The sequence below is a fragment of the Equus caballus genome, chromosome 2, assembly GCF_041296265.1.
Source record: "Equus caballus isolate H_3958 breed thoroughbred chromosome 2, TB-T2T, whole genome shotgun sequence".
Classification (NCBI taxonomy): Eukaryota; Metazoa; Chordata; class Mammalia; order Perissodactyla; family Equidae; genus Equus; species Equus caballus.
Window position 1 is genome coordinate 123226581 of NC_091685.1, and position 14514 is coordinate 123241094.

The following is a 14514-nucleotide window of genomic DNA, read 5'->3' on the forward strand; positions in this document are numbered from 1 at the left end:
CAGAGAAGTGAAAAACTGACGTTTGGACTTGGTTTTGTTCAGAATCCAAATGCTCTCTATTTTGTTGTATTTCTAAAAAATTCTTAGTGCTACCTTCAAAGTTTTTTAAATTATAATGGTTAGAGGAAAGGAGATAAATTTTAGAAAGAAAGAGGATACGTTTATATAGGGTAGCCTAATTTTATCTTTTTATTTTTAGCACACAACTTTCCCTGCTCCCACTCCCATCCTTCTGCCTCCCTCTCCGCCCCACCACACTCCCTCCAGGGAAACAGCTTCAACCTGAGCGAATGTTTGCTCTCCTTTCTTTACCTGGCACTCTGTCCCCACAAACCCCACGTCACTGCCCCATCTCCCCACCTTGACATCCTTACACTGTCTCTTCTTCAGCAAGGAGGGGTCGCCCAGCCATGGAAATTCTAACTTTCTCTCTCTCTCCCCCTTTAGCAGTAAATCTCTGAGTCGCTAACTTGGTTTGCATTTAATTGATTATGCGTACACTTTCAAACCCACATCAGTTATTCTCTCTGAACTTAGCTGCTTAGGGGCAATAATCCTGTGCCGAGTTGCATCAGTGGCAGCTGGATATAAAGACTATAAATGAAAAATGTGAGATGTGGGAAGAACAGAGGGAGAAACAGAATTCTCAGAGTGGAGAGAATAATTCCAATGACTTGATCTTTGATTTCTAGACTGTAGCGTGGGTATTGGGGGCGGGGAAGGGCAGCGTTTTTAAAATATTTGTTCTTTTTTATATAAATATACATTTCTGTTTACTTCTTTTTCCCTTCCCTAAATTCTCAAAGATTCTGATAAAGAATCCACTCACCTTCTCTGAAGGGACTCTCCCCCCTGTTCCCAGGTTCCATTATGTTATGTTCAGTAAACACTGTTATTGCCTGCTTTGTTCAGAGTGTTAATGGGGTTGGGAGGGGGAAGGATAAAGGATAGGTGATTCCTGGCCCGGTTTGTTTTTAAAGGGGGGGTAAGAGGTGGCCTTCAAGGCAAACGATGCTGTCATTGGGTGGAGGGTAAGGAAGGGAAATGGTGGGGAACGAAGGAAATGCTGTGGTCCTGATGCTCCCACAACCTTCTAGTTGAGTGTCCCCCCCGCCCCCCATCAAACCCTTCCTGCTGGTTGGGGAACCATGTTTTGTCGTTGATGGGTTCCTTTCTTCTGTGACCTCAGGCAAGGTCAGCCTGTATACCCCCTCACGGGAGGACTCAGGCAGCCCTACCCATCCTCACTCTCCGTCGACACCCCCATGTCCAGGTAGGTGGAGGCGGGGACGGGCGCTCAGACAGTTGCTCTTCTTGCGCTTGCATCTCGCACGCCTCTGCTTGCCTCGGAGGGGGTGTAACTCAGCCGCGTGTCTGTCTGTGCAGTGTGCCTGGCTCCCACACTAGGTGTCCCAGTGGTCCCTGTAGGAGCCCTACACTGCACCTCACCACAAGCACGACACGCCCATAGGGAGAGGGACTCAGCCACACCAGAACCCGTGCCCAATTGTGGGACGTGAAGTGTCCCCAAAGGGGACATTGTGAGAAGAGCTTGTTTGATTCAAAATGTGCCAGGGGTGGGCTAAGGGGGAGGATAAGGACTGGTTTGGTCTGAGTTCTGTCTTTTGCTTTCCTTGAGGACAGTTGTATCCGTTAATGCGACAGTGTTTGAAAATAGTCTAGACCCTTCCTGGACCGAGGCTGTCAGAAGAGAAAGAAGGGCGCTCACAGGCCACCCGGCCCCACGGGTGTGTGTCCTAGTGTGCGAATCAGGCCCTGTGTGGACAGGTCAGCGCGGGCGAAGCTCTGTGCGCTCTGCTGTGCACACTGCTGTGTGTAATGCTTCTGCTTTGGGAAGGATGTCTTCTGTGCCGGGGCTGGGCGCGCACACACATTGTGGTGTGTCATCTGTGTGTTCCATGTGGCTTTTTCAAGGGAGCTGGCATTATTGTGCTGGAAGTCAAACTGTTGGGTTAGGGACCGGGTCTGAGTCTTTACTTTTTTTATGTAGTTATGAAATTCACAACTTCTGTGGTGAATTTCAGCTTTAAAAAAAAAAAAAGTTATTTGTTCAGCAAATTGTAAATCTAACTGGTTGGGAGGGGACCCCCCCCCCAAGATATATCTTTATACTTTTCAATGTTGTAAGAACTATCTGATGACAGGATTTTCTTACAGACCAATAACCAGCATCATGTGTTTTTGCAAATGGTGCATTTAGCAAAGCATCATTATTTGATCAAATATTTGTATTTTTACCATGCCTCCTTAATCTTTTTAAATTTGTTTCTGAAATATTACGTATCCAAGGAGAGTTCCTTCTTCCCTTCCCAGATGAAGGAATTGTACAGACTGTGATGAAAGACCTAAGAGTGTTGTTCTTGTTGAATTAAATGTTTGCTTTGAAAGTTTGAAAAGCAGAAATTTCTGAAGCGTATCTGAATTTATCCGAAGCGCTTGTTGAAAGCACTGTCTTCACTTATTTTATTTTCTTGCATGGCAGTTTCCTCCTTTGTGTTGGATGGTGGTGGATATTTTAAGGTTTTTTTTTTTATGCCCCGCAAACATTCTTGGGGAACAGCCTTGAGCATGTGTCGCTTTGCCTCGACGCAAGACTGTATCCTCCGTTTAATTAAATCCTCCCCTTAATTTTGTTACCAATTTTCCATAAGACTACGTCTCTCAAATGTTCCTTTCTGTGTAGAAAATTGTTTTGGGTGATGGTAATGGCAACCTTCTGAAACCAAGAACTGTGGGAATCTTCCCATCCCTCGCATGGTCAGTCCTTCTCTCCTCACGCTAGTGAAGAAGCCGCCAATACGAGGAGACTCTTAATGGGAGGGTTGCTTCAGGATGTAGGCAGAGATTTTTAAATGTGACGTCTTTAGCTTTTATTTAAAATTCATTTAAAAAGCTAAATGTTAATAAAGTGTTATATTTCCAATAATTTTTCTTATGGAAACTCTTCTCTAAAACTGCTTTGCAAGAAAAGTGACTCACTTTTTTTTTTTTTATCCTATGGCCAAGAGCCCTCCCAGGAAAATGCCAGATTCTACTGTTAGTTTGGAAGAAAATTTGTTCTACAGGGAATAGTTAGAAATATTTTCCACCTGAATACAGAAGGGAAAGAGACTACTCATCAGCCCACTGGTTTACAGTTAATCCTCCTGGGTATATCAGGATGTGTCTCCACCCTCAGCCAACAGCAGGCAGTGGATGGTCTCGAGACTCCGTCCAGCTTTTGCAACAACAGCCACTAGTACATACTGTTTTCTTCTCTTTCCTTCTTTTAGGTTTTCCCACCATATGATTCCTGGTCCACCTGGTCCCCACACAACTGGCATCCCTCATCCAGCCATCGTAACACCTCAGGTCAAGCAGGAGCACCCCCACGCTGACAGCGACCTAATGCACGTGTGAGTACTGCGTCTGGTTTCTCCTGTGACGGCCGTGAGGACTTGACGGCAGTTTCTCCTCTGCTCTCGTGGAACCTTCCCTCTCTCTATCACTGTGAAAACCGGTGTAGCTCTGACCCCGAGGACATTAAGCAGCTGAGTTGTCACTGTGCTGATTTTGATTCTGAGATTGGAAAGGAGCACAGACCTCAGAAGATGAAGCTCACAAGCAAGGAGTCATCCTCAGAGCGTGGCTTGGAAGAGTCTGGAGCCCTCCAGCCCTGTGCGGCCGGCTTTATGGGCTCTGATGGCGGGGAAGCACCTGCCGGCACCTGAGGGCGGTAGATTGGGAGGGTTCAGTGCATGTCCTGTGTGAATGCCCTCACCCGCTTTGAGGCTTCAAAGCTCAGGGTTCAGGGTTCAGAAGGCCAGCCCAGGACTCCCTCGGGGGCCAGGTTGTGTCAGGTTGTTACAGCAGGGCTGAGGTCCCTGAAGACATTGCTGATTGGGTTTCTTAATCTGGGGTTTGTAGACTGGGACGGGAGGATGGGTGACAGGGAGCATGGGATCGTCCAGAAAACCCAAATGGAGGCAAGGCCAACATGCTTTCGTTTGGGGAGAGAGTCTAAGTTTCACCAGCTCCTAAAGGGCCTTGACCCCCAGAGTTAAGAACCTCAGTTCTGCAAGGGGAATGGCCACCCATACGAGGTGTTCACCTTTTCCTGAGGTGACCCAGGAGCTCAGCCTCAGGGCCCTAGATGGAGCATCTTCACAAACCCCTTTCCGTGTTGTATTATAAACACTTCTACAGCTGTCGGTAAACTTTCTCAAGCCAAAGGGTCCTTATTCAGAGTCCTGAGTCCCTCTTCTAAGTTGACAGTGTTCTGGGGCCTGTAGACAGCTGGGAGGGGTGTCTCCAGCCTGGGTCTGACTGAAGAGGTGAACAGATGCTCTCCTTCTCTCCTCCCATCTTTTCCTCATCCTGTCCACCCCATCCCCTGACACCACCACACCCACCTTTTAGGAAGCCTCAGCATGAACAGAGAAAGGAGCAGGAGCCAAAAAGACCTCACATTAAGAAGCCTCTGAATGCTTTTATGTTATACATGAAAGAAATGAGAGCCAATGTCGTCGCTGAGTGTACTCTGAAAGAAAGTGCAGCTATCAACCAGATTCTAGGCCGAAGGGTAAGTGGTGGCGTGGCGGGTGAATGTTCATGGAGCCATGAGCTGCTCCGTTCAGATCTGCCCAGTGTGCATCCATGTCGGGGTCATAGAAGGTGTAATCGTCAGCTGCTTGGGGAGTAACAGAGAGAACCAACCAGACCTGACAGTCACCTTTAAGAGGATCAAATAACAGTGCCTTGTAAACAGCAAGCTAGTTCCTGGCACACAGAAAACTTCCTGTAAATGGTACGTGCTTTCCCTGTTGCTATTCTTTAAGAGAACAAATACGAATGGAGTGTCGTTATGTACCAGGCACAGTGGTAGGCAGTAAGTAATTGCTGAGTAAAAAAGATATGGTCCTTGCCTTCACGGAGCTTAAAGTTTTGTGACAGGATGCAGATATTAGACGAATAATTATCCGATAACTATGTAATTAAAATTGTGATAAATGCTGTGAATATGAAAAGCAAGATTCTGTGAAAAAGAATAACAGGGGCCTAGGGAAAGGCCTGTCTGAGGAAATAGTATTTAAGCTGAAAACTGAGAGGGGTAGGGGTTCACCATGGGACGAGTGGGGAGGGTGGACCGTCCGCAGATGACCTGACTGTGTGCACACTCTGCCCAGGACGAGTAGGGAGGGTGGACTGTCCGCAGATGCCATGATTGTGTGCACACTCTGCCCAGGACGAGTAGGGAGGGTGGACCATCCGCAGATGCATGGACTGTGTGCACACTCTGCACGGGACGAGTGGGGAGGGTGGACCATCTGCAGATGACCTGACTGTGTGCAGACTCTGCATGGGATGAGTGGGGAGGGTGGACCGTCCACAGATGCACTGACTGTGTGCACACTCTACATGGGATGAATGGGAGGGTGGATTGTCTGCGGACGCACTGACTGTGTGCACACTCTACATGGGATGAATGGGAGGGTGGATTGTCCGCGGACGCACTGACTGTGTGCACACTCTACATGGGATGAATGGGAGGGTGGACTGTCTGCGGACGCACGGACTGTGTGCACACTCTACATGGGATGAATGGGAGGGTGGATTGTCCGCGGACGCACTGACTGCGTGCACACTCTACATGGGATGAATGGGAGGGTGGATTGTCTGCAGACGCACGGACTGTGTGCACACTCTACATGGGATGAATGGGAGGGTGGATTGTCTGCAGACGCACTGACTGTGTGCACACTCTACATGGGATGAATGGGAGGGTGGATTGTCTGCAGACGCACTGACTGTGTGCACACTCTACATGGGATGAATGGGAGGGTGGACTGTCCGCGGACGCACTGACTGCGTGCACACTCTACATGGGATGAATGGGAGGGTGGACTGTCCGCGGACGCACTGACTGTGTGCACACTCTACATGGGATGAATGGGAGGGTGGATTGTCCGCGGACGCACTGACTGTGTGCACACTCTACATGGGATGAATGGGAGGGTGGATTGTCTGCAGACGCACGGACTGTGTGCACACTCTACATGGGATGAATGGGAGGGTGGATTGTCTGCAGATGCACTGACTGCGTGCACACTCTACATGGGATGAATGGGAGGGTGGATTGTCCGCGGACGCACTGACTGTGTGCAGACTGAAGCAGGACGGCACTGGTCCCACGGAGGGAGCTACGGGAAGGGTTTGTGGGACCAGCCATGCTTCTGGATGAACCCCGGCAAACAGAGCTGGCCACTCCTCCCAAGACAGAAGCAGATCTGTTCTACCCAGAAGCTTTAAATGGAAGGATTTCTATGGGCCGCAGACGTCTTTATTCTAGAAAAATCGCTCTGATTCTTAAAGGGTACATGTGCCGGTTTCTGGATTGCCCATTTTCTTGTCATTCCTTCTTTTGGCTATGCTGAGATGTTTTTCTGAGCACCCATCATGCAACAGGCGCTAGGCTACTGGACCAGGACTCTAGGATTTCTTTATCCGTCCACCAGCCCAGTGGCTTATCAGTCCTAGGCACTTTCCTCAGGAATGAAATGGTTTTACTTAGTATCTGAAGAGTGCTGGAGAAAATTTGAATTTTTCTAATTCAAATTGCGTTTTCACTGTAATTACACTGTAATTTTAGAAATTCTGCATCTTAATTTGTTGATGCTTTTCCTATATGTGTGGTAGCTTCTTAAATTATGACCTTGTGTTTTTGTTTTTGCAACCTCTCAAGAAACTGATGAACATTCATGAGGAGGGTTTAACAGCCTTCATGAAACTTAGAGGATCGTGTTTTAGCTGTTGTTGATAATTTTCACATATTTGTTCCAAACCTAATACATTTCAGCATTTATAAGAGAAAACATTCTGGAGATTTCCAGTCCCTGACAACAGATGGAGGAAAGCAGACTCCTGCGTTATCGATTCCTGTTGGAGAGCATAAAAACACAGCTCTTTCCAATCTGCCAGACACCAGGGTTCCGGGGGTGGGTGTGGTGCTAGATTATAGCTATTTTGGTGCCCTGTGTACAATACTCTCTCTCCCTGTGGATTCTTAAACACTTAATAACAATAATTACAATGATTTCCCAAGCCAGATCCTGGCAGATGAGCAATTCCCATCATCTTTGAAGAACCCTGCCTTAAAAGCATAGCGGCTGATGAGCGTTTCCCCTGACCCTTTAAAAGAAGAAATCAGAGGAAAAGAAGGACTGATGTTCTTATTTCAGCTCCTGTAAAACTCTTAGCTTTTTTTCTTTTTCAAGTTAAAGGTCCCCTGGCCCTCCAGCGGGAATTATTTTCCTGCTCAAGAGAGTGAGTAAGGATATGACATGGAGGCGTGCTTCCTATTTTCAATGCACGTTTCTAACAATTGTTACTTTCTCAGCTTCCTTAACAATCCCCAGATCAGAGCATGTGTCCAACAGGATGGTTCTCATTTGGGGTCTCCCTCTGTCTTTGATTTGGACACCTGTTTCTATTTATAGGTCTCTGAGATCTTTGATTAAGCTCAGCTTTTCTGTCCTTTCATAACTCCCCTCTGGCAGGGGAGTCCTTGCTGGCTCTTCAAAGTTCCCGGCTTTAAAATCATGAAGTTTTACACTGGGATAATTAGAATTCTTAAAAGTGGAACTTAAATCCATCGTGCAACATTTTATCTGATTTTTATTGATCTTTACTGTATCTCTAAAATAGAAATGTTCATTCATATGAATTAAAGTTTTCTTCTTCATATTATAGATAATAATAACACAAATCTTACTTTAAAGTAAGCTTTTTCTTTTCAGACCTTCCAGGGTCTTAAAAGAAGTCCATTTAGTACAAATTTACTGTCAGAATTTTTTAACTGCAGAACTGTCTTCAAATTAAATGGGTATTTTCCCAACAACTTGGTAAAACCTTGACAATGAAATTAGATTTTTTTTTTTTTTAAAATCAACTCTTAGCTTTTCAGTAAATGAGACAGAAAAGCATTTTTAGTCAGTTGTGTTTCAGAAATTCCTATAAAGACAGACCATCTTTCTAGTTTGTGCTAGATTTTAAAGTTTTCAATGCGAAACTTTAAAGCCATCGTTTTGCCCGATGATTTTCTCTGGTAAACGCTCTTTTATTTGTGAGTACGTTTTTTGGCGTTAGAAACATCAGGGAACTAAGAGCAGTTGAAAAGGCGGGTGAGCGGTTTATTCTGTGGCCTGCTCTGTCTCCTTGCATTTTGCTGAGTTTCGTTAGCTGGGTCCCTTTGTCACCCTGAGTTTCCTGCTGTAAAAATACCTGGCTGTTTAACTGGTTGTTTGGGTAGAAGACTCAACCTCCATTTGTATTTTGGGAGATGTGTTGTTTACACTTCCAGGTTTTCTTAGCAAGTTATTAAGTTGCCATAAATTATATAAAGTCTTGCTGATATATTGGAGGAGGATAAGAGAGATTATTTATCAAGTGAACAGACAAATTTATAAAGTAAGGCTTCCATCCTTTCTTAACTTTTCTTCCTTTTTGGTAACAACTTTGCCTCTTGTCGATCACATTAGCACCAGAACTGTGTCAATAGTAACCATCAGTTTTTTCTCAAAAAAAGAAAATCGAGGCCGATCTTTTCTGTTGTGTCCAGTTGGCACTGTCCCCCTGTGATGGTCCCTAGGACAGGTGTGTGTCTCACATTTAGAAAGGCCATTGCCAGCGGAGACAGTCGACCTCTCCTGCAGTCTGCACGGTAGCCACTGCCCCAGACGTCCTCCTGGGCGTGGCTGGGCCCGCTGGGCCCGCCCCGCCCTACGCAGAGCCATGTCTCAACAACTTTCTTCAGACTTTTTTCTGCCACCTCCCCTTCCCCCCTTCCTTTTTAAGGAAAGCATTTTGCCTGATTTGCCCTTAGGCTCAGGCCGAGTCCCGCAGTGTTGTGCTCCTTAACTGTGCACTCCGCGCTTGTAAAGCAGTTGAGGTTAGGTCGTCCTCCTTGCCCAGCACCGAGCCCCGGCCTCTAAGGGGCTCTCGAGAGCCGTGCAGTGGAGCCCTCCAGCTGGGCTCGGGGCATCCCCGCTGAGGCTGGAGTGCATGTGGTGCTGTGGCCCAAGGGCTCAGTGCTCTTCTTGACATCAGGGTCTCGTTCTCCCAGCCAACAGCAGCCGCAGGGCCTTCTGCTTTCTTCAGGAAATCTTCCTGGCCGTGCCTGACAGGCTGCATGCAGGGGACGAGGACTTCTCCTCTCTCACCAACCTGTCCCTTGCTCCTCCTTGCTCTCCCCAGTCCAGCCACACCTTTCTTTTCTTTTTCTTATGACTTTTAAAAGCAGGAAGAGGAAAATTAAAGTCAAATGTAGGATGGACATGAAGGAGAAAAAATCACGTGGCTTTGAATGGGAAGGAAGTGACCTGGAGAGCTCCACACCCCAGAGCTGGGAGAGCAGGGGTCCGGAGGCCCCGGCTGTGCGAGAGCACGCATGCATGTGCGTGTGTATACATACACATGGTGCGGGCTCGGGTCTACTCCTCCTGTAGCCACTGCCTCTGTGCCATTACCTCCAGCCAGTGGATCCCCCAAAGCCCAACCCGTTGTCCTGGGAGGTTCTGTTGACAGGTCCTGGCATTTGGGAAATAGGGACAATACTAGAAAACTACCTACTTGGGACCTGGGGCAAGTTGTGTGCAGACACATGCAAAGCGATGTGCAAATATAAGGGGCTTAAAATCCCCAACAGACACCTGCCTCCATCAGCTGTTGTGCTGTGTGTGCTATAAATCAGTTAGATACCAGGGAGATGGGAGGTTTGCAGGATATCAGCCCCTGCTTTCTCCACATCAGATACTACAGTCTCCAATTCCACATGGCAAAATAAACTCAGATAATGCTCCTTGCTTTCCATCAGAAGGAAGCTAAAAGCCCCGGCCATAAAGCGTGCATGTGTGATTGTGCCGCGTCCTCCCCACAGACGAGGAGCGTTTCTATGAGTGTCAGGAGGGGTGAAGACCCTGAGGCACACACACTGACTTCTGACATCCTGCTGTTGAGACAGGACCATCTGATGGAGGCTTCAGACTCTCTGTGTGACACGGTGGGGGAGTGTCCATGGAGGCAAGGCAGGATGTGTCTGTGTGGAAAAGACATCTGGAATTACCAGATTTTGCATAAATAAATGGTGTTCGGGCTCAGATATCAGAATGTGCTACAAACGGAAGAAGGGCTGACTGGGTGTTGAGGTGCACCGGGGAAAGCACTTTCTAATCAATGCTGGACCGAGGAGTGGGCGCAGCTCGCTTGTTTCGGACGCTGTCATTGACTTGGATATGTCTCAGGTGCCGTTGAAGAACAGGACCCAAAAAACCAAAGTTTGAGTTTCTCTCTCGCCACCAGACCCCAAGTGGGTTTCAGTGGCACTTGGTCTTCTTCCCATTTAAAGATAAATCAACGCTTAAATGCTTAATGTTTTCATTCTTTAATGTTTGAAACATGAAACATGTAATAATGTTGCTGTTCTGCTCACTGTCATTTGATTTTTTTCCCTCCTTTAGTGGCACGCCCTCTCCCGTGAAGAGCAGGCTAAATATTATGAATTAGCGCGGAAGGAGAGACAGCTACATATGCAGCTTTATCCAGGCTGGTCTGCAAGAGACAATTATGTAAGCCCCTTCTGCATCCAGCGCGCCCGCTCTCCCCCCTCCTCCTCTCTCTCTGGCTTTCCGTGAAGGAAGTGTGTTTTAGGTGTATCTAATGCTGGTACTATTTCCTGCTTTTGGAAGTTAATGAACTTTGCAATAAAGATTTCATGGATATGTCGCATTTTGAAAGCTTTGAGGTGTCCTAATTATTCTTTTTGGCTATACATGCTAATGAATTTTTTAGAGTAAAACTTTTAACAAAAATCTTATCGTTAAAACATTTGTGATAAGGATTTTTTTTAATCCCATAATCTTGTCATGTAAAGGCAACTTAGTAATAACTAGTTACATTACCTTCCAGGATTTTTTCTGTGCATATGTTTTTATTTTTTACTTGTTTATAAGTGTGTATGTGGGGGGGGGTGTGTACATACACTTTTGTGTCATGCTTCTTGTTCATATAGAATAAGCATTTTTCTGTTACGACAATGTTTCTGTGTCCGTTTTAATGGCTATACATTTCATTGAGTGAACGTCACAATTTACTATTTTTTCCTACTGTTAGACATTTAAGTTGATTTCTATTTTTTACAGCTGGAAATAAGCCTGCAATGAACATACCTGTGCGTAACAGTTTTGTCTGTATTTAGGACTATTATTTCTGTAGGATAGAATCAGAGTAGTGGAATTGTTGAGTTAAAGGAAACAAATATTTTAAAGGCTCTTGATACATATTGTCAAATGGTTTTCCGAAAGGATTATATTATTTTACAATTCTTATAAACAATGTATTCAAGTGACTGTTTTGCCACAGGCTAATTAGAACTGGATAAAAAAAATTTATTTCATATTAATGTACCCTGCTGTCTATTGTGTATTTTCAGATAGAGTGGATATTATATTTTTTAAGTTATACTAATTTTATTGGCAAAATATACCTCATTTATATTGCAGTTATTTTATTACTTTAGAGTTTGAACATTTTACTAATGTAGTTTTAATACAGCAAGGACTATTTCTGAGAAAGTGTAAGTGATGTATTAGTTTTATCATACTTTATAGAGGAGGATAATTTTGATTGTTTAAGCTCTTAATTTAAAATTTTCAAGATCATTTTCATCTTCCATGCGAGACTAGTATGTGAAATGCCAGCCAGGACAGCCTTAATATTAAGTGGAATTGTCCCTTTTAAAAAAGGTGAGGTGGGGCCGGTCCCATGGCATAGTAGTTAAGTCTGGTGCATTCTGCTTCAGTGGCCAGAGTTCACGGGTTTGGATCCCAGGCACCAGACCTACACCTCTCTTCAAGCCATGCTGTGGCAGTGACCCACATACGAAATAGGGGAAGATTGGCACAGACGTTAGCTCAAGGCTAGTCTCCCTCACCAAAACAAAAAAAAAGGCGAGGCGGAAGCCATTAATCAATATTTAATTTAATGAGTGGCCATTGCCATGGATGGATGATCCTGTGGGGCTGCATCTGTGAGGTCATCCATCCCATATAATGAGACGCCAACACTTCTGGAACATATTTCTTTCCTGTAACATGCTCTGAAGAAGAAGTCACTGCTGCTCAGGATTCGGTGCTCAATCAAACCTTGGATCCAGCCATGATGTGGAAGTCAGAGTCCTCTTGTTTGTTGCTTCTGAGCAGCAGCTCAGTGGACTCACCTGAGTCGTTGCTTTGGGTGTTTTAATAACTACCAGATGCCGAGCGTCAAGAACTGTCTTAAATGCTTTTTGTGTTGTTTTCTGATCCTCATGATAATCCCACGGCATAAACAGTATTATTGTATCTTACACATGAGGGAAAGTGAGGGGCTGGGGAGGGTAAGTGATCCGTCCAAGACCGTGTAGTGGCTAAGCTGCAGGTCAGCCCAGGTCTCCCCGTCCTCACAGTGGATGTGGTTTCCCTTCTCCAGGGCGGACTAGCTCAGTCTCCCAGTGCTTTCTTCAGAAGACTGCTTTACTTAGAGTTTTCTCCTCTGAACGAGGCTTCTGTTCTCTGGGCAGTAATTAGCATCTTTCTGCATAGAGCCTCTGCAATGCCCTTTGAGTGGGAAGATCAATCTCCCACCTAAAGAGTTTCAAAAGTGCCCGCTCCCCACCCACCCCTGGTCCTGGATCTCTTTGGATGCTGTTTACCTAAAGGGAGAGTGACCTTCCCTCTTTGACCCATGGAAGAGCTTGGCTGTGCTGTGACTTTGCATAGATTTATTAGCACTGCTTGTTCAGCATCTTCGAATGAAGTTTCTGTTTCTGATCCCTAAGTAAAGGAGTGGCTTTTCACTTTTTAAAAGAGTTAACACATATTCTCTCTCGTGCTCGCTCTCTCTCCCTTTCTCCATGTGGAGAAATGGGAAGAAAGTAGTTTTAAAGAAAGCCAGTGTAATGTGAATTTACCTTTAAAGATTTTCCTCCGCTCAATTTTTTTCCCACAATTTTTAAAGGAAATTGTTTTGCTTAACTTGATTTTATGATCCTCCTTGAATGAAGGGGAAACCCTGCTTTGCTACATACAATTTTTATAATAATCAAAATAAACCTGTTAGTAAGGAAACAGAAGTCAGTCACGTGGTAGCACTTTAGCTGAGGGTGTCCTTAAAATGACAGTGTGGGCAGAGAGTCGAACAAGATGCAGGCCTGTATCTTAGCCTCAGTGTCAGAGTGCTATCCTGGTCCTCTCTGAGATCATATTAAGTATATATCTCAATGATTTAATATTAAAATGCCCTATTCTATGACATCATAGATTTTAGAACTTTGTCTTTATAACCTGTTTTTTATAACTTTTATAACTGAAGTCCTTGTAAATCAGCAGTGCACATATTTTCTTAGGTGAGATCAGTAAGGCATTTTTGTATCGTTAGAGCTCTTAAATTTAGTGCTTAATAACCCCAGCACAGTCAGGCATCGCTTAGTGACGGGGACACGTTCTGAGAAAGGCAGAGTCATCGTGCAAACATCATAGGCTGTGCTTACACAAACCTAGATAGTACAGCCTGCTGCACGGCACGCCTAGCTCTGTGGTACTAATTTTCCGGGACCACCCTCATATATGCGGTCCATTGTTGACCAAAACGTCATTATGTGGCACATAACTGTATTACATGTAATTTCAATGAAAAATATTTTTATGTTTACCATACATGAATTTCATTTTTTATCTAAGTTGACATTAATACCTCTAAACTGTGTAGGTCTTTTTGTCTACCATAGATGCAGATTCTCTTGGAATTCTGGTTTATACCTAGAATATAGCATAGGTTATTTCAGAAAACCCCTCAGGCCACCGTCACGTGGTCTAGGCCTGTGCCACTCAGGTGGCAGAGACGAGCTGAGAGACTCAGGCCATGTGGCGGGGGGCCCTCACAGCACCTGTGAAGAGTCAGCTTATGGTGGTGAGCTCTGCCTGAGGGCGGTGGAGGGGTCTGGAAGGTTCCCGGAAGAGGTGACACTTGGGAGCCAGGAGGAGAAAGTGAGGAAGGAGGTTCCAGACACGTGGACCAAGGTCACAGCGCATGAAACCATAGTGACTGTGAGAGGAAGAGAGCCATGCCTGTGAGAACGCGCTCTCCCTCCCTCTGCCCCCTCCCCCTGGAGGACCTCTCATCGTCCTAAAGAAGACTGCTTCATTTTTGACAGGCCGGAGTATCTGCTGTTGGCCTCCGTGTTTGTGAGGATAGTTTCAGTCAACTTTCCAAAGCTTTAAAGCCTCAATGGTCAGGTCACATGACACGAAGAAAAACTATCTTTTATATTCTTACACAGTACATTCAGTATGAGCTTATTTTCATGTTTTGTTTGTTAATGTGATTATTACGGCAGACATAAGATAGAGATACTGGATGTGGTATGTGTTTTCTTCCAGTTATTTGAAAATACCATCCTAATCCAGGTCGGTCATTTACTCT

At 45.4% G+C, this 14514-nt stretch overlaps 1 protein-coding gene across 7 annotated transcripts in view; it reads left to right on the forward strand.

The window, feature by feature from the left end:
- LEF1 (lymphoid enhancer binding factor 1) overlaps nucleotides 1–14514 on the forward strand; it is a 115499-nt gene that overhangs the window by 83631 nt on the left and 17354 nt on the right. For 4 of the 7 annotated variants that reach the window (XM_023636759.2, XM_023636758.2, XM_005607899.4 and 1 more), the window contains 4 exons: nucleotides 1190–1273; nucleotides 3294–3416; nucleotides 4420–4582; nucleotides 10515–10622. In XM_023636759.2, the coding sequence (XP_023492527.1) occupies nucleotides 1190–1273; nucleotides 3294–3416; nucleotides 4420–4582; nucleotides 10515–10622 (478 nt within the window). The remainder of the gene's footprint in view (nucleotides 1–1189; nucleotides 1274–3293; nucleotides 3417–4419; nucleotides 4583–10514; nucleotides 10623–14514) is intronic. The other 3 variants (XM_023636762.2, XM_023636760.2, XM_070261595.1) reach the window with 1 other exon arrangement.